The sequence below is a fragment of the Pelecanus crispus genome, chromosome 5 (genome assembly GCF_030463565.1).
Source record: "Pelecanus crispus isolate bPelCri1 chromosome 5, bPelCri1.pri, whole genome shotgun sequence".
Classification (NCBI taxonomy): Eukaryota; Metazoa; Chordata; class Aves; order Pelecaniformes; family Pelecanidae; genus Pelecanus; species Pelecanus crispus.
The window spans coordinates 6,941,538-6,961,175 of record NC_134647.1 but is presented as its reverse complement, the minus strand read 5'-3'; the positions used below and the strand labels follow the sequence as shown (position 1 = coordinate 6,961,175).

Genomic DNA, 19,638 nt, shown 5'->3' with positions numbered 1-19,638 from the left:
GGGATGAGGCAGGGTAATGTGGTGGAGCAACTATGTGTTTCCTCCTTGGAGCTCAGCAGCCACCTTGTTGCTCCTTGAAGGTGATGTCAGCTACTTATCTAGATCAGCTGCACGAGGCGTCACTGCTAGTTAAGAGCCTACGGAGCCCTAAGCGGGCATGGTAGGCAAATCTCAGCTGTGCCTCATTAGCATGTTAAGGCTGAATGGGAATCAGGCTGAACATCTTTTATGAGGTGGATTTATGAGATGAATCAAACACTTCATATCTGAGTATGCTGATACACCAAATAATTCAGTCCTAGCATTGCCTGTGTATAGTTGTTTATAATAAAATTATAGTGTTAGCAGAAGAGATGGGTTTAATACTCATTAAAACTTCTGATTTGGTATTGAACTATGACTAAGAAAATTCAAATAAGAGCCTCTGTAACTATGTTGAGGAAACCTTATATTTAACCACAAAACTTAGCAATCAAATGTGTTTAGGAAAACAACCAAGCGTACCGATTCCAGATGCACAAAATGAGAAATAATATTGTGATTTCAGGCTTCGCTGGACTACAGTGCAGCTGAACCAAACAGGAGTTAAACAAAATCCCACAGAGAAAATTAGCAAGAACGTATAGCTGCGCATTTCCAAGGAACCAGTCCTGGAAAGGGCTGAACCTCTTCAGCTCTCCTGGCTCGTAGCAAATATACTGGCAATGGGTTTTGAAGGTATCTGCACCCAGCTGTGTCAGTGAGAGATGATGGCAAGGTTCAGGGTAAAAGACTTCAATAGAAACATGTCAAAGTTTGACTATATCGTCAATACTTTACGAGCCCATGGGAGCTTACAATTAACCTGGTGACCTCGCAGTGCAGGTTGGGCGACTCTTTGAAGCCGAGGCCAAACACCCGGATCCTGGTGCAGTCGGAGGCTCGGACGTCACAGAGGCCCCTGTTCTCCAAGCCTGTGATTTCCAAAGCTTGCTCTGAAAGGGTGAGATAAATAGAAAGCTTTAGAGAGTAGCACTTACATGCTGTTCTGTTCTGGTTTATCAGAGATTTTGTTGTTGTTGTTCCTGGTTATTTTGGTTTAATTCTTTTCCTTGGGGTCTTCCTTGCTCCCCTGTGAATTTCTCTTGAAAAGACAGGCAGCAGTTGTCAAAATGGGAAATAGCAAACCTCCACTGAATAATTGCCCTGTGCACCCAGTACTGCAAGATGTATCAGTGAGCATTATACGGCTCATGGAATCAATTAACTGAAGCTGCGGCTTCATGTTGAAAGGTCTCCAGTGGTAACACTTCTGCTGACCCAGGTAACAGGATGGGAGCACAGCTGAGAGGCCAGGGTGGCATGCCATAGCGTGGAGAAGCGTGAGAATGAGAAGTGGAAGTATCTGAAGATGACCATGCCACCAGGCTCCTCATAATGTGAAGCAGCGGTACAAAAGACAGGGGTTTTTTTTTTATTATTATTTGAAAGCTCCGGGTGCAATAAAAGTAATGATCCTCAAAGGAATGCTTGCTTGCAAGTGTTAAGTCATTAATAGGTGGCACTCAGCTCTGCACAGTGTCAGCACAAATGTCACGCACCAGCTAAGTTTCACTTAAATCCTATTTTGAGGCCTTAAGTAGGGCTTAAGTGATGCACAGCCTGTGCTGCCCCCCCTTACAAGGTTGAATTTCACCTATTACTGGTTTTAAAATGCTTTATGATTCTCAGGTAAAGGTTCATTTGTGTTCTGTTGTACTTTAGGTATTCGCTGTTTAAAATCGCTCATTGCTTTCATATTGGGGTTATTTTTACAGAGTCAAAATGCAAGTTCATTGGATGGCAGAACTCACATCATTACTTTAGAAAAAATATAACTGGGCAGGTATTTGCATCGATGCCAGCACAGCGTAGTGCAGGCTGTTTTCCCTGTCACATGGTGAGGAGAGGCTGCTTAGTTTTTCCTCCTCCCTGCCCCATCACCACTGCTCTGACAAAACAACGTTGCCCATCAGTTTTCTCCGAGCTGTAGCTTATCTAAACCAGAAGCTCTGTGTTGCCCGATATTTTAACGGTACATTGGTTCAGCTCTGATTCAAGGGGCAAAACACCCTGAGCTGAGTTGATAACCTTCCCCAGTACCTTGCTGTTCCTTTAGGGCTCTGGCATTTACGCTGTAACTAGGATGAATGCAGTTTAAACACTGGGATCCCACCAGATTGCAACCCATAACAACATAGCTGCATGACTCTTGTTTTTCCAGAGGAAGGAAAGCAACATAAATGTGAAAAATAGCAGAAAGACTTTTTCTGTACTTCTGAAATGCTTTTAGCTTTTCTTTCTTTTAATTTTTTTTATTGATTTTATTGCAGCAGTATTAGCAGCACTGTTGGACACTTTGCAATATTTACAAGAAGAAAAATGGTTTACAGCTTATCAGCATTCATCAGCTAGTTGTGGATTCCTGTAATGTACAAAACTGTTAGTCAGATGTAGTGAATGGTTTTGATAAATTGCCTTCTTCTGTGGTTAGTGCATAAAAATTAAAAAAAATGCTTCATTATGTTTTTCATGAGATTTTAATAGTTAGCCCCACTAGTACTGAGGTAGCTGGGATTGCATTAACATTTTCATTATCGTTGCAGGCTTCTGTGGGTGAAATAAAATCTCATAGCCTGGGAAGGAGCGAGGCACAGGAGTGTGCTCCTGCAGCCGTTCCTTTTCCAGGGAGGCACTCTCAGGTTGGTTGCTTGTCGATGAGCCCTGCGTGCTTGCCCGAGGGTTTCCTTACATCTTTATGAACATCCTGACAGTACCACGGCACCATTGTGTCAGGGCCAGTGCAAGATTATCCAGCCTCAATGCTTTTTAAAATGACTTACAGTATCAGCATGGCATTTTGTATTTATTTCTCTCAAACCATTCTGTACGCACTTTTGTACAGCATCTTTAAATTGATCTAAATCTAGAGGAAATATGTTCCTATATATGCTTCGGATATCTTCTCTCAAGACTTGCCATGTTATGGGATAACTGGGATGAAAATAAGAATTTTTTTTCTGGTGAAATGGGTGAAAGGCTCATGGAAGAAAAATGCACCTTGTATTTTCTGTAGTTTGATGAAGGAGGGGACTGAGCTGTTGTTCAAGCGGGCTTTTTTCTGTTACCTCAGCCGGCCATGTCACGCACTGCCTGATTCAGCTGGGAGTGCTCTAAAGGGAGGAATACACAGCACGGTTGTGTAGGAGACCATATTTAATTTAATGCTATATTCCTTTATTTCTGGCCAGCTGAAATGTGGTACTAAGGAGGTGGCAGAGTCCCCATGCAGATTTTTACCAAGGACTTTCGCAGGGGATGTTGGGGGGAGAGGAAGAAAAGGGTGAAGGTCTGATGGAAAATGAAAGTAATTGTAATGACTCATTTTTAAACAAATGGATACTGGAGTTCAGACCTTAGACCTCAGTATAGGCAGCGCGCTCCTTTTGAGATGGTCATTATTTTTATCTAACTGTTTTCTTAAAATGAGATATCACTTTTAATGGTCGTAGGAATTTTAGGCATTTGTATTTAATGTGGTTTTCTGTCTGTCTTGGCCTCCTGGTTTTGGCATACATTAGCCAGTTTCAAACGTGGAAGGTGAAACCTCAATGACATTAGCTTCGGAGAAGTCTCATGACAGTTGGTAGCTGCGTACTCGGCCATACAGATCCTGCTCTTGCTGGGGGAAATGCGGTCAAGGTTCGGGTGTTGTTCATCGCTCCCCATGTTAGTGGATGGGTAGTTAATAAGCCTGTGCATGGCATACGCTCATGTGCCAGAGAGGTAGAGACGTGAGAAGGAAATATTGGAGAGCCTGAAAAACCTTAGCAAAAGAGCTGCAAGTAGTTCAGTAGGAGACTGGAGGGGAGAAAGACAGACCAAAGGAAAGAGCTGGGATATATCACAAAGGTGAGAGTAAGGGCTAAAGTGCAGATATCCAGAGAAACTGGAGGTCCTGGAGACCTGGGATGGATGTCTGATGTCTGTAAAGGGGCGAGTTAAAGAGGCAGGAGAGAAATCTGCGGGAAATCAGGCAGTGCATGGAATAAGCTCGCGAAAAGTATGATTTGTTTGAACATTAATAATTTATGTTTAGGAGTGTGAATGCCAAAATATAACAAAATCCGGGACAGAACATCCTCCTCCTTTACTCTGTATGGTCTAAAGGCCAAAAATGCACTTTGAGTTTACTAGTAAATTAAAAACTGAAGCTCAGGGTAGCACCTGGGGCTCAGGTGGATGGCAGGGTGCAGTCATGTGTGCAGGGTGCAGGAGGATTTACGAAGCTGTGTGTTCACATCCACTGGCTCAGACATGGGCACCTTGATGCATTTCTAATGCCTGGTCTGCACACACACCAAGCAAACACACCTGAAATGTGTCTGTCACCCAGTAGAGCTTTGCACTCAGACACTGATGAATAGCAGGAGATGTTGGGGAAAAAAGTAAAAAAAAAAAGTTTTAATAAAAAAAATGAGTTTTAATAAAACTGTCTTGGAATAAAAAGTAGAGAGGAATCTGGACTTGAAGGTTGCATCTAAAAGGCCTCCAGACCTTGGCTGTCTAGACAGAGGTAAGGGGTCTGTCCTGTTTGGTTTGCAACGCTTGCGTTGTGCCTCTCTTGACAGGCAGGGACCCTTCCGGTCCTGCTTTACCCCTAGTAGGAATTTGCAGGAAAGAATAGTAAGTTCACCGCACTGGCAGTGCTGGCAGTGAGGTTTCTTTCTGTAAGCATTTACATGAGTCAAACATGAAAAGGAGCACAGGCTACATAATAGACTTAAAAAAACCCTGCATATATACACGATTGGTTTTATAGATATTTGTTGTAGTCCATTATGTAAATAATGAGTATGCACAGATGTAGAAATAAAATGGAGACAGTTGACACAAAATCAAGAATCTTGCAAAACTACACTTATTGAAGTCCTACTGACAGATAGATATGGTTCATATTGGGTTTCCACTTTTGAATAGAAAAATATCCTAGCACAAATAAATATTCTTCTGCAGTATTTGAAAGCTACGCATGCAACTTCGGGCTGGAGCAGCAGACCTGAAATTAAAGCTGGCAAGAATATTGTTCAAATAAAGAGAAAGAAATGGCCTGCCCAGCTTTTCCTGATCAGGATCATAAATAAGCAACTGAAGTAACGAAAAGCAAATCAAGAACCAGATCATGAGCGCTGGGTATGGTCACAGCTTTGCTGAAGTGCAAAAGAAAATTATCCATATTGTCCAATTGCCCTGTCCTTGAAATCATTTAGCTGGTTGAGCAAGCTGCTGTGCCAGAGCTTGCTGGTGTGGCTGTGGACAGCTAGCTATTGCAGCTACTTAGTTCTTAGATGCTTAGTTCTCTCACAGCTTGGACAGAGCAAGTCTGAACCTGCCTCCATTCACATACATGCACAAATACTGTGTTTCTTTCTTTTGTAGGGTTATTTCAGCAATTGTAGTCACAATTATTGAATGCATTATTCCTGAACTCATGGTATCCATAACCCAAAGCTCATTTGAAAATCCTCCCTAAGAAAAAGTATTTGCAGCTGTATGCTGTTTGCTGGGATTTTTGCACATCACTGACCTCCCTGGCTTCTAGATGAAGACTGTGTTTGTCCATGCTTCCAAAACCAGTTCTCAAAGAAACAGAGTTTGTCATAGTACTGACCTATGATCAACTATATAGACCTATGATCTTTAGCCGACATGGAGTGAATCTGGTTTTCTGCTTTGAGGGTCTCTAGTACCCAGGATGGATTGCAGAAGTGAGCCCTGGAAGAGTATGGGAAAGGCATTTTGCAAGTACTTACTGCATGGACTGGCTCAATTTTACACTAAAAGCATCCATGTGCTGCAACAGTATGGGAGATTATTTTTGCTTTCAAAATCTCACTATGACATTTTATGTCTATTTGATCCTTCTATTTTTAAAAGGCTTGCTAGCAATTTACTTTAGCAATAGAAGGGAAGAGGAGTGCTCTGTTAACTATAGAATATTTCCTTTTTTCTAGATGGCCTGGATAGGTGGTAAAATGTAAGATCCGGTTGCACGTTCATGGCGATTACTGGCACCCCAAAGCAGGTCTCAGTTTCAGTCCCTCAAAGGCACTTCAGGGCAGAACCCCTGGCAGCATCCTGTGGCTCCTCACGAACGACTGCAGTGATGCCACTCAAAGGGATTGGGGCACTAGGGTGCTCGTGGGTGTCATCATGATCCTTATGTCCACACTAGTATCCGCTTGGTTGTTTTTAGTAATTTTCTCATCGTTACAGTTACTGAATTAGAATAAAATCTCGTTATTACACGTGGGTTTTTATTCACAATTGGTTGAACATTCTGTACTGGTAGATTGTGGGTTCTTCACACAACATAAAGCATGATATAAAGGCGTTATAAATTTGCTCTGAATTTTTAGCTTTGATCAGTTTAAATCAGACCTTTTAAGTTTTTAATTCTATAGCTCATAAACTGTCATGAATTTGTTATTTGTCATGTGTGAGTGAGTGTGTGTCTATTTGGGGAAGGAGGTTGTTTGTTTAGGGCTTTTTGTTTTGTTTTGAATTTAACAAAGTTTAAGGCTGAAATTTCCTGCAGTGCCTGCAAATAACATGATGTAAAGAAGTTATAGGCATGCATCTGGACTGTCTGGCTTTGGTCAGTTTAAATCACACCTATAATTTTGTAAACCTTTCTAGCATTTAATTCTATACACTTCAGAAAATGGTTTTGTTTAGCTACATGTTTCACTGAACTGCTTTCACTGCTTTGCATTAAAGCAAATAAACTATCACTAGAAAAGACTAATCTCCCTGATCTGATTTGCAGGGAATACCATGGATCACTGAGCATGCAACCTTCCATGTCCCTTATCATGAGGATTTGATATCCTTTTAAAATTTGGTTTCTATTGACTTTGTAACTATCAAGCTAATAGCCCTCTTCCCGCTCAGCCAGGTCTGTGCTTTGAATGGAAAGAACTGGGAGTTAAAACAGTAGATTAAGGCTGGTATTGATGTATTTACTGGCAAACTGGTAACAACGGATAAGGAGAAGACTGAGGTACACAACAACTTCTTTGCCTCAGTCTTCACTGGCCACCTCTCCCCCCACACCTCTCAAGCGGATGGACCGCAAGACAGAGACTGGGGGAGCAAAGTCCCTCCCACGGTAAGAGAAGATCAGGTTCGTGACCACCCGAGGAACCTGAACATGCATAAGTCTGTGGGACCTGATGAAGTGCATTCCAGAGTCCTGAGGGAATCAGCTGATGTAGTTGCCAAGCCACTCTCCATGGTATTTGAAAAGTCATGGCAGTCAGGCGAAGTCCCTGGGGACTAGAAAAAGGGAAACACGGCACCCATTTTTAAAAAGGGTAGAAAGGAGGACCCTGGGAACTACCGACCTGTCAGCCTCACCTCTGTGCCTGGGCAGATCATGGAACAGACCCTCCTAGAAGCTACACTAAGGCACATGGAGGACAGGGAGGTGATTCGAGACAGCCAGCACGGCTTCACCAAGGGCAAGTCCTGCCTGACCAGCCTAGTGGCCTTCTGTGATGGAGTGATGGTAATGGTTTTAAGCTAAAAGAGGGTAGATTTAGACTAGATATGAGGTAGAAATTTTTTACGATGAGGGTGGTGAAACACTGGCACAGGTTGCCTGGAGAGGTGGTAGATGCCCCATCCCTGGAAACGTGCAAGATCAGGTTGGACGGGGCTCTGAGCAACCTGGTCTGGTTGAAAATGTCCCTGCTCACTGCAGGGGGCTTGGACTAGATGACCTTTAAAGGTCCCTTCCAACCCAAACTATTCTGTGATTCTATGACTGTTCACCTTTTCAGATGCATGTTTATTGCCTCTGCACCATCAAAAAGCAAACTAAAATTGCTATGAAAAGAAGAAAAACTTCAAAGCTAGCATGAAGCTTGTCAATCACTGAGAATTACCCACAAATATGTTTTATGTGACTGGGAAAAATCTGTCTCCGTCAATATAAAAAAGAGTACACAGGTGTCAGTCAAGATGCATCAATAAGTTAGGTTCACAATTATTTTTTTCTTTTGAGTCTTATTATGTTTCTTTTGTAAATTTTGTATTTCTTACTAAAATTTTTGTGGTAGGAGATGTTAATTTGTTCTAAAAGCATTAGAGTGATATTTTCAAAATCAGGTGAGTTCAAAAAATGTTATGTTCAAAAAATTATATTTGGATGAGTAATCTCAAAGCCTTGATATTTACTCATTATGCCTACTCATTATGCCTTTTGCACTTATGACCACTAATACTGCCTTTGTTTTTAGAATGAAAAGAATATATTGGTGTAAATTTTTATGGCCCAGATGTGTAGATACTGTAGAATAATTTTATTCATATAAGATGCCATTATCATTAGGATTCATAGCTCACTCAGATGAGGACTACTCCTCTGTGGATGTCTGGGAGAAAGAAACAGTGTATTTTGCAAATAAACTTTTTTTTTTTTTTTTTTAGTTTGCATTCAGTATTAAATCATAAATTGGTTTAACTAAGAAAAAGCTGAATAACTGAAACCAATAATATCTTGAATTGCTTAATATGTATTTTCATATTTATTCTCTATCTATTTTCCAATATTATCCAGTAAGCTGGATGTCAGCTTGAAGGAAATAAGAATATATTGTTAAGATCTTTAAGCTCTATGTAAAGAACGCAATCCCAGTGGAATGGAAGCAGCATATTAAAGTGTGTTTTATGTCGCAACAGCATATGGAGATCTGCATGAAGTGTTCCCTGCTTTACAGAAATTATTACTAAAGGAAAATATACTTGATAGATACAGTTGAGTTACCTTCTAAAGTATAATATAATAACACTGCCTCACTGTCCATCAGCTGTCAAGTGAACAAGTACATATTTGAGGGAACATGGGGGGCATAGGCATAGGAAAATTTCAAACCTCCCTCAGCTGGCTAGATAAGAAAACTCAACATTGTGGAATGGAAAAGGCAATAATTTCTATCAGAAAAAAGGACAAAGAAAAGAGCATTTGTAAAGAGACCTAATTTTTTCTTGATAATGTAAACTTCATCAAAGTAATAGTAACTGTGACTTTGCTAATACTATGTCCACCAAAGTCAGCGGAATTATTATAATGAAGAGGAGAGGAGAGTTAAGCCCAATGACTTATTATTTGAAAAGACAAAAAGCCGCTTAAAGAATAATGCCATTTAATTTTTTTTTTTTTTTATAGTAATAGCTCTGTTTTGGCAAGAAAATTTTAATAGTAGTAACTATGGTGTTTGTTGTTCTCACAAGCATGTTTGTCTCTTCTTTTGAAATCCAATTTTGAAAAATTGATACAATTAATTGTTAAAGTGTATTGCATCCTCACTACCATATAAAGTGTTTTGCCATATTAGCCCAAAGCTTGGTTGTGTCTTTTCTTTGTTTACTAATCTAAACAAATTTTAAAACCTGGTCAATTCCTGTGGAGAGGATGAGGCAGAAATTCCACAATTCCAGGTATTTCTGAGGCTCTTATGGTGATATAAAATGTAAATCTTCCTCAAAGGTCTGGTCGCACCACCACCGCAGGCTGGTCGCAGAGACAGAGGCTACCACTTTTACATGCAGTGAGTAAGTAGTAGGCTGCTTTGTAGATATCCTGGCGATTTAAGAAATTAATTGTTTTTCTTTGAGAAGTCTAGTATGCATTTTTTACTTGTATAGTCTAATTTATGCATGGAGAGCTTCTATTGACCCAGTACACCCTAACAGCTCCATCTGCGCTGTTGTGATGTATCACATCGGCAAAACACATATTGCATGTGCCAAAAAGTATCCATTTACTTGACAGACTAACAGCCCTTAAATAATCATTATGGCACCATGATCTGGAATTTAAAGACCGCAGAACTGATAGAAGTGGGAGAAACATATTTATTACAAAGTAAGTATGTTCCCCCACAAAATCTCCAAAGCAGATGTTTGATGTAGAGAACTGAAATACTCTGTCCCCTTTCACCTGAGGATCTCGAAACAATTTAAATATTTTCTTTAAATGTCTCCCTCATGTTTTGTCCTTGAAAACAGGAATTACAAATAAAGCACAATTATACAAACAGTGAGATTTCTATAATACATATTTCATCCTCAACTTGCATGACTGGCCTGATTAAGGCTCTGAGCTTATTCTTCCATAGGGGAGAGATATCTTTTTTTGAAAGACCCCGCCTGAGGAACTGTAGTAGCTGACCCCATACTTTTGCTCAGTATAATTTATTTTTTTAAATAGTTGGTGCTTTAATTAATATTATTTAATTAGAGCACATGAACAAGACCAAGCCCAAAGCAGTATGATAAACTCAGAAAGGTCTATATGATCATTCTAGAAATAACAGAGTATAATTTGTGTAGCTGCTGTTGCAGATGGGTCTGAGGGACCTGTGTGGTTGTGGTTCACAGCTCTGAAAATGCGCTTGGATTCACAGAACTTCTTAATGCCGCTACTCAAATTTATTGATATGAAAATGGGATAGCTGTAAGTGTGTTAGGTAAGTGTTAACTTCCCACCTTCTCACCATCATTTTTGCTCTTTGGTTTCTTTGCTGGCTATTTTTTTTTCCAGAACTTTCCACATAGAAATTTAAACTTCAAGTGTCATTACTTCACTGAAACTAATTTGTCCTTATTATTCCTCATTACCTTTTATCTTGTAATTGCTCTTTAGAGCTTCATACAATCTGCATATTACATCCCTCTATGTGTGCTTTACTAGTCCTGATTCTTTTTTTATAAGCAACATGGTCAATATATACAAACGGTAAGCACCAACCTGATTTGCTATCTGCAGTAATTGGATTCTGCATTTAATTACAGGTGGTAATGACATTTTAAGCACCTTATACAGGTGTTGGGGGGGGGGTTATGAAATGTTAAGCAACATTAAGAAAGTCTAAGCTTCTGGAGCATTGCCAAATTTCAGAGGTGCCTTTCAACTCCAAATTGCAGTTTTCATGTGAGGATAATTATAGCTCTGGCCACCTGGACTGCTCCTGTTGGAGTCAGGCAGAGTAGAGGAGTAAGCCTGTCTGCAAGCCACACTTCGCATCTTCTCTCTTTCTACGTGCTTTTATTTAAAATTATTCCAGATATGTTATGGGTTGTATTCTGATCCCTCAAAATACTGCACGGCCATCTTTTTGTCTGTGTGTGCTGGTCAAAACCAGTGGAAGAATACATTATTATGTATTGGCAGTGTAGCTGAGATTGGGTGACCTTGGAAAAGATATTTGAATTATGTTGATGGCCTCCTTGATCTTGGGGGAGTTTTAATTCACATCTATAATTCCAGCCTGAGAAAATTAGATGGGGATTTGTTTTGGAGCTAATGGGAAAATATATGGCGAGCAAAAGGAGTTGCCTTCTCCTTCATTACTCGTGTAACTTCTCCTGAAAAATAACTTTTTCCGAACAATGGCATTTAAGAGTTAGCATTTCCAAAATCAACATACATTCTCCTGTTTCTCCGGTCCTTTAAAAGACAGTGAAAGAGGCAGTGTTTTTATATGTCCTGCAGAAACCTAGTTCAGTTCTTAATTTCTCCTCCTTTTCTTCCCTTCCTACAGAACCTCTGCTTATTAGTACAAAAGCCCCAGGGCTTATCCCACCCGTGCTTATCCCAGCAGTGCTGATTGCCTGCGCCCCGCCAGCCAGGTCAGGATGCCTGAGCTGCCAGTTCGGGAGCTCAAGCTGTTCCCGTTGGAACACGCAGTTTTATTTCTGAGATTCCTCTTAATTCTTCATCTCTAATAGCCTTTTCTGGTGTGAAATCCTGGCTTTAGTGACGTCAACAGGACTTCAGTTCTGAGGACTTCCAGCCTTTTGAGCTGCTGTTTAAGCAGCGCATCATTATTGTGTGATCCTGTAGTACTTTTCCCTGCAAATAGGCGTTACATCACATGTTGTCTATGTAGAACATTTCTGCCTATGAAATGTAAAAACCAAGCAAATATCTTTAAAAAATGTTGTGAATAAAACTGAAAAATCAAGAACAGCTAAAGGTGAAGCTCACACTAATACCCACATTGCTTGTCTGTACCAAATTAACTAGCTGACCTTTTCTAAATATTAGAATGTCAGAGTGATTGGCGTGCCAGACCTAAGATTTTATTTCTCCTTGTAGGGGATCTGACCTCTGGCTGGATGTATAGATCTGCTTTACATTGCCTTTCCAACATCAGGCACTTTTATACATACACGGTTTCTGGTTTTTTGTATATAGAGAAAGAATATTCTAGGTCACTTATGAATGAATTCATAAATAGTCTGTAATACATGGAGGTCATTGCAGTTCATCACATTGATTCACTCTAGACTGTGGCAGTACTTTTCCCTCTCCACAGCTAAAGTTGAAACCAACTTGTTGTGTTTTTTTTTTTTTAAATTTTCTGGAATATTTTTTTTTCCCCAGTTTTGCTCAAAGTCAGCTTGAACTTGAAAGGCTTCTCCTTCCCATCATTTCTGTACCAGTAGTACAAGGGATGGACTAACCCAGCGGCCAGGTCCCGCTCACTGCTGAGCTCTGCTGTGGCTGCCTGAGCTATCGCCCTCCCAGCACGTACTGGAATTTCACCAGTCTAGTGCTAGTTGGTATCAGGATACCTGGGAGAGGAGGAGCAATGAGTACCAGAAGATGCATCCTGTTATTAATTTCTTCTGTATCAAGTATGCTTTTATGTCTGGCACCTATAGTGAGCGATAGGACGAGAGGAAATGGGCTTAAGCTGCGCCAGGGGAGGTTTAGGTTGGAAATTAGGAAAAATTTCTTTACGGAAAGGGTGGTCAAGCATTGGAAGAGGCTGCCCAGAGAGGTGGTGGAGTCACCATCCCTGGAAGCGTTCAAAAAATGGGTAGACATAGCACTTCAGGACATGGTTTAGTCTAGTCTCCCCTTAATTGGTTTAGTGTGGACTTGGTAATGTTAAGTTAATGGTTGGACTGGATGATCTTAAAGGTCTTTTCCAACCTAAACGATTCTATGATTCTATGATTCTATGATCAGGAATTAAAACCAAATTATCCAGATTAAATTACAGACCCTCCTGTAAGGACATAATACCATTTCAAATGCTTCTCCAAAGGATCCTAAAGCTGGAGAAGGCTACTCCAGGAGGCTGGATTCAGACCCTCTTCTTTTTGATCACCCTGCAGATTGCTGCTTTCTGAAAGCTCTACAGTCAGCTCAGTTTCCAGGGTCCAAAGCTCTGACTTTGGGCTGTCGTAAGACACCCATAATCCTTCTGAAGTAAATGAGAAGCTGTGGATGAATTTGGAGTCCGTTGTTTTTAGTGATTATGCCCTCTGTCAGTATTTAAGTGAAGAGGTGTTTTCTGACACTGAGGTCACAGGAACATACTATGTATGCAGAAGTAGCATGCAAAGATTGTTGCACAGGCATAAGGTCAAATACTCAGAAATTAGTATAAGAGAAAAGATAGCTTTAATCACTGGTCTTCACTAAAAACCTGGTGAGTATCCACTGAACATGCTGAGAAGTTCATTTTCCATGTTACGTTCCCCAAACTAAAGGAAGCCCTTCTCTTTAAAGGCACTGATACCATGACAATCTTCAAACCCTTACCACTGACATCAGGGGAAATTCATACTGCCTCCCACTCACCCAGCACATGGAGAAGCTGAGGACTCTTCTGGCAACATGCTTTGGCAAGAGTCAAGCAATAGCAATTTACAGACTCAAAGGTATATTCTCTGAAGTGTTTTGCATTTGTGGGACCGGTGTCACAGGAGGTATTTGCAACTCTCCTGATCACTGCTGTTCCTCTTTGTAAACACTGTGATGTGTTAGGTAAATTTGGTCAGAAAATGGATCCTCTTTATTTCTCTTGTCTTCATTTTGGGGGAAAAAACCAACAATCCAAATCAAATCCAGCCAAACAAACCCCGTTTTTTTATATGAAGGAGGATCCCTTCTTTAACAAACAAACTTTAAAAAAGGTTAATTGATATTTTTTCATTAGTCTGTGAGCAAATTTTTTTTTAAGTTATATTTGCTTAAGCAGCTGTCTTTTTTTTTTTCAATTTTAATGAAAAACAGATTGTAAAATATTTTGAATAAATATTTTCTTTAGGATGTGGAACGCATAATGAATTGCTAAGTAGCTTTATTGTCTACAAGGATATTTGGGGAACAGTAGTTCCTCTTTAAGATTCTAATTGTCATGCATAAAGCAGCTCAGAGGTTTCCATGGGCTGAGTGGTCTATCCCTGTGAACCGTGCTGCATGTTCAGGGTTTTGCCTTGTGCAAGCTGAAGATAGATTACAAATAGGAAAAAAAAAAAAAATCTATATTTTGCAGAGAACATTTTAGTGATTAAATTAATTGCACTGGTCTTAATAACAGTCTGTTGTGACATTTTGATTTTTTTTTTTTCCTTCTGTACAAACATGTAAGTTCCCAGTGTATGTTCACGGTGTGGAATATACCATGAGTGACTGTTGTCTTACACCTTTAGAGATGGACAGCTGTTGATGAGAGGGCAGCATATAATCTCACTAGTATGGTGGAAAAAAGAAAAATGAATGGGAAATGTTCCCTAGGTCAGGTGCACCCTTGGAAAGATATACACTGCACATCACAGAGTTATGCCACTACCTTTTCCTCAAGAGAAAAATAAATACTGGTGGCTAAAATGGCAATTTCTACTACATTTTTATTTCATGTTCTCTTTTCTGAGCTTGCTTTACTTAGCTAGAAAGCATTCTTCTCCTTGAGTAGTAATCATCAATGTGTTCTGTAGGTCTTCTTAAATAAAAAAAATAATATTTCTACTTAAAGTTTACACCCACAGAAAATATTTTGCAAGTATTAGTTAAAAGAAAAATACAGGTCCTTATCTGCAGCTAAGGTAATGTGGGTTGTCTACAGTGTGATAGAGAGAACAAGGGCCATTCACTTTTTAAACGAAATATTGCCCTTGAAATGCTGAGAAAACTGCATGGGAATTTTGGAAAAGGGCCTTCTGCCTTGTGTTAGGAAAACTGCTGAAGCTGCCGATGTTAATTTTGTCATGACACTAACAAACTCGCCCCCAGCAAACGGAGCAGTATAAACACTAAGAGAAATTCATACTTTCCTAATTGCAACAGGGTGGCTCTTTTGTGGGTCCAACACCAAGCTGGTGTCGCCCAGGGACCAGGGTAAGCACGAGGATGCTCGTGCTAAAGACTCAGCCTCCGTGGAGCATCTCTCACCGTGGAGACCCCCGGCGCCCCGGGGCAGTGCAGCAGGTTTCCAGGTGAGGGGTGCTGGAGGCAGCAGGAGTCTGCCAGGGGCAGTCGGGATACTAGTGACTCTTTGGAAAACTGGAGGGAATAATTTAATGTCCTTTGAACTCTAATAAAGCAGACTCCCAGAAGACAAGTGATTTGAAGCAAAGACCAACTACCCCATTTTCCTCCACCGGAGAAAAGCGAAGCAAAGGCAGCGAGAGATGGACAATGCAGCCAGACTGGGGAGTAGTAATGGCTTATGGTGTGTTTGCCGCAGCTGATGCATGTTTGTTTTCCACTTCTCACCTCCCTGTGCAATCTCAAGCCGTGCTCTGTACTCTGTCCTTGTTTATATTTGATGTAGCAGCAAGAAGACAAGGTGCCATTAGCTTTTACTTGAAAGGTCACATTGAAGATTTTTCCCTCTAATCTGAGGGGTTTCAACCATAGCAAAGTAAAATGAAATTTAAAAATCTGGTCTAAGCAACCCCCCTAACCTGACCGTATTACAGAGAAATGAAGTTAAACATTGAATTGTGAATTGGACAATTACTGTAAAATTGCTGAACTCGCTTTTCAGTCACTGGTGTCAGTTGTTCTCTGTGCAAAAGAGAATGAATTCCTCCAAATTTAGGAAATGATCCTGCAAATTTTAGCCTGCCATTAACAAAAAACAGGTGTCAGGATATATTTTATGACTTTATAAATCAGCACACTGAAGGCATGTTTATTGTGAAGCACGTGGATAATCCCATCCTGGCTAGTAAAAGTGTTGGGGTATCAGATGTGCCGCTGAGCTCCTGGGACTGGATGGAGATTTGGATGTCTCAGCTAAGCCATGGCGACTGACCCTAGATATGAGCTTTACCTGTCCTAAATACAGAATAATGTCCTAAGCATCACAGAAAAAGGCTTTCCCCCACATTTAGGATGGGTTAAGAGAGCATACCTTGTCATTTCAGCTTAGGTGAAAGATGGTTACTTCTTAAGCTGCAGGAACTCAACTGTACAGCTGAGCCTTAAGTACCCTTTTGTACCTTCAACCATAAGCTTATGTGGTTTGCTGAGGCAGGGCTTACATTTTGAAATTAATGCTGACATTTATGCGTGTGCTTAGTTTCAAGCACTGTCAGTACTCCTATTGGACTTGGACTGAGGGGCTGAACTGTAAAGAAACAAACCTAGTGGGATAGTCTCCTGTGTGAATGTAATTCATGAATATTTGCAGAATCAGGTCTGCAGGCTTGAATATGTCCTGTAGCTGTTTTATGGTTTTGACAATGTAACTTGTTCATTTTGTCACTTTTAATTTTTTTTGTTACTAGTACAGTGAAATTAGTTTTCAAATTTTATTCTCTGTTGATCAGGAAAAAAAGAAGTATCTATACAGTGTTAACATGAATATTGACCACAAGGTGAACAGGACCCTCTTTTTTGTCAGAAGCTTGCTTGTCAGCATGCCGGTGATAGATCAGATGTAAAGAAAATCACTTCTGCAAAACCAATTTGCTAAGGGGCTTGTAAAATCCATTTTTAAAAAGTTACTGAGGCGAAAAAGTGAAGGACCAGCCAACCAGATATTTTGATCGGCCCTTCAAGGTCAAAAACTGATTACTAATTCATCAAATATCTTACTGGTAGCACTGTTTGAAGACCAAACAACTCTGCAGATGTTCTACCTAATAACTCTAATACCATGGAAAGATGGGTAGGGTAGGAACAAACAGAATTTTTTACTTACTTCTGGCAATGCTACAATCATAGGAGCTGTGGTCTTCAAAGCACCGGCAGCCCAATTCAGTACATTGTCCCTTGCCGTTACAGAAAGCAGGACACCGGAGGACGGTGAGGATTTCCTCCTGGGTAGCAGATGGCTGGTTTCCCACATGGAACACTCTGTTTCTGTTTCCTAGCACTCTTCTTTCACATTCGTTTTCCAAAAGGGCTATTAGAGCCCTCACCCAAGCCATGTCATCTTTGAGCTGCAGATCTAAAAGGCATATATCAATTGCCTCATCCATCTGTTTTCCAAGGAGACCTTTACACACTAAGCCAATGGTGGAATTTGCAAGAATTTGGTGGCAAATCTCCTGAGCTTTGGCAGCGGTTAGGCCATTGGGAGTGGGCCACGCCAGTGGAAGTTTTGTCCGAATCCCTTCAAAGTAATCCTCTGGGAAAAAATATGCAAAGCTCTCTGAGTCTTTCTGGCTTGGGCCATGCAGTGGGTGAAAGGATGAGTACTCATAATAGCCTTCTTGTCTTTTTGCTCTCCGTAGGTCTTCTGTTCTTTTGGTAGAGTTAATGGAACTCTTGTTTTTCATGGAAACATTGTGTGTGAGGGGTTTTAATCGTTCCTCAGGGCTACCTCGCTTTTGGACTGATTTAGGCAGAAAGCTTTGATCAAAAGGCTTGGTGGACAGTTTCTCATCTTTTCTTAAAGTAGATTCTATTTCTGAGTGAGTGACAAATTCTGACGTAACGTCTAGATATGGGATTGCAGAGGTGTAATCCACATGATCATAATGGCAAGCAGAGGACTGAGGGAAAGGAGTCTGAAAGGCATTCAGTGTGTTTAGCATGGGCACAGACTTAGTGCTCTCCTTCTGACATCTACAGTAGTTTTTCCTTTGCCTCCCCTCAGAAGGTGCTGGAGTCTTGTCAAATAAGCTCTTCCCTGGAGGTATTCTGATTTAAAAATAGAAAGAGATTAGAGGGAGGAAACTTTCAACAAATTAGTCTACAACATCAAGAAAACTTTCTTTCCCTGAGGCTAGGGAATGTATAAATTCCCAATTACCAAAGTACTTAAGAAACTGCTTAAGTTTAGTCTCTGTTTTCTTTAGTCACTTTTGCACTGCCCTTTCTGAGCTGTCCTGTGCATTTTTTAGCACTACATTGGGACTTTTTAATAACAGATGCTTAAGTGCTTTGCTGGAGCGTTGCCTAACTGCTTGACTTCTCTTTGCAGAACTTTCTCTAAGGTGCAGGCTACCCTTTGCATATTGCACATGAAATAAGGCCTTGGCCTTGTCCCTGGTGTGACTCAGATACACCTTGGTGAATGACAAAAAAAGATGTATTTGTTTCAAGTGCTTTACTATGAAAATAATCTTTTATCTATTTGCCTGTGCTGTCCTTACCAGGTGTTTCCTCTAAGACTCGGATCACTTTTTCTTTTAAATGTTTTTTTCCTTTAGAATTTTTTTTAAGCATACTTCATTTAATTCTTTTCTTGTAATGGAGCTTTCTTTGAGTTTTTCTTTTGACACAAAGCAGTTTTCCATTGATCATAGAGCTAGGCTATCACATAAGGTAAGGTGATTTTTTTTCCCCCTTTTTAATTTAGTCTAGCTTTAATGATGGATGGACTGCTAGAGAGTTCAGTTTGAATAAACAGCCATGATTAAAGTTTCTTTGGAAATTTCATGAGCACAAGGTCTCTTATTGATCTTTGTGTGGCACAAGAGGAATCCTGGAGCTTCATAGAAAAAGATATGCTTCGTGTCCCAATAGTTAGCAGCACTTTACTTCCAGAGAAATTTGAAATATCACCAAAGATCTAAATTATTTTGGCATTAATTTTGTCTTGCAGCTAGAATGTAGAGATTTCAGGAAAGTGAAAGCATTTGCTAACATTTTGGAGCCAGACGCTAGATCCTGCTGTAGGAAGTGTAATTGCCTTTATCCAATATTACCAATATATATTGAAAATGGTATCTATGACATTATTATTTTGATCATTGATACAATACTATTTTGAAATAAAACAACACGGTGACACAGGCAAAATGAACCAATTTCTCTTTTTGAAACAGGAGTGCAGACATTTATGAAACTGTTTTACCCAATGTGCGGGCACAGCAGAATAAAGTGATACGACAGGACAGCTTTTGTGCTTGCAGAAATGCACAAGCTATTCTGCACTTTCCTACAGTCTAGGACAAGAAAACATATTTGGTGACTGAGGGAGTACTGAAATGACCTCCAGTCCTTTGGACAACGCAGTTTAGTGTCTGAGTGGGCGTCCCGCATGCACTGTTCCTCCAGCTCTGCATGGTGGCGTTACCTGCGGTTGAAACTGCCCAGACTCACATCATGAACCAACCGTAAACCCAAATTAAGACAGCAGAACTAGCTCATTCTTTGAGGGAATGCTACAAAACCTAGAAACTCTAGGTAAATATCGCATATTTAATAAATAGATAGAAATCACATAAACTGGACCAGAATCAGGACAGAAACTTAAGACAAAAATGAAAATTTCAGCAAAATGAAAATCTTTTGCCTTGGTATTTTATTGAAACAAATTCCTTTGTTATTCATGTGTGAAGCCAAATCCCTTCCTT

At 40.3% G+C, this 19,638-nt stretch overlaps 1 protein-coding gene across 1 annotated transcript in view; it reads right to left on the bottom strand.

The window, feature by feature from the left end:
* LOC104032488 (von Willebrand factor D and EGF domain-containing protein) overlaps positions 1-19,638 on the bottom strand; it is a 181,548-nt gene that overhangs the window by 78,679 nt on the left and 83,231 nt on the right. Inside the window, exons 11-12 of the mRNA XM_075710358.1 lie at positions 17,034-17,977; positions 838-974 (exon numbers count right to left, since the gene is read on the bottom strand). Coding sequence (XP_075566473.1) covers positions 838-974; positions 17,034-17,977 — 1,081 coding nt within the window. The remainder of the gene's footprint in view (positions 1-837; positions 975-17,033; positions 17,978-19,638) is intronic.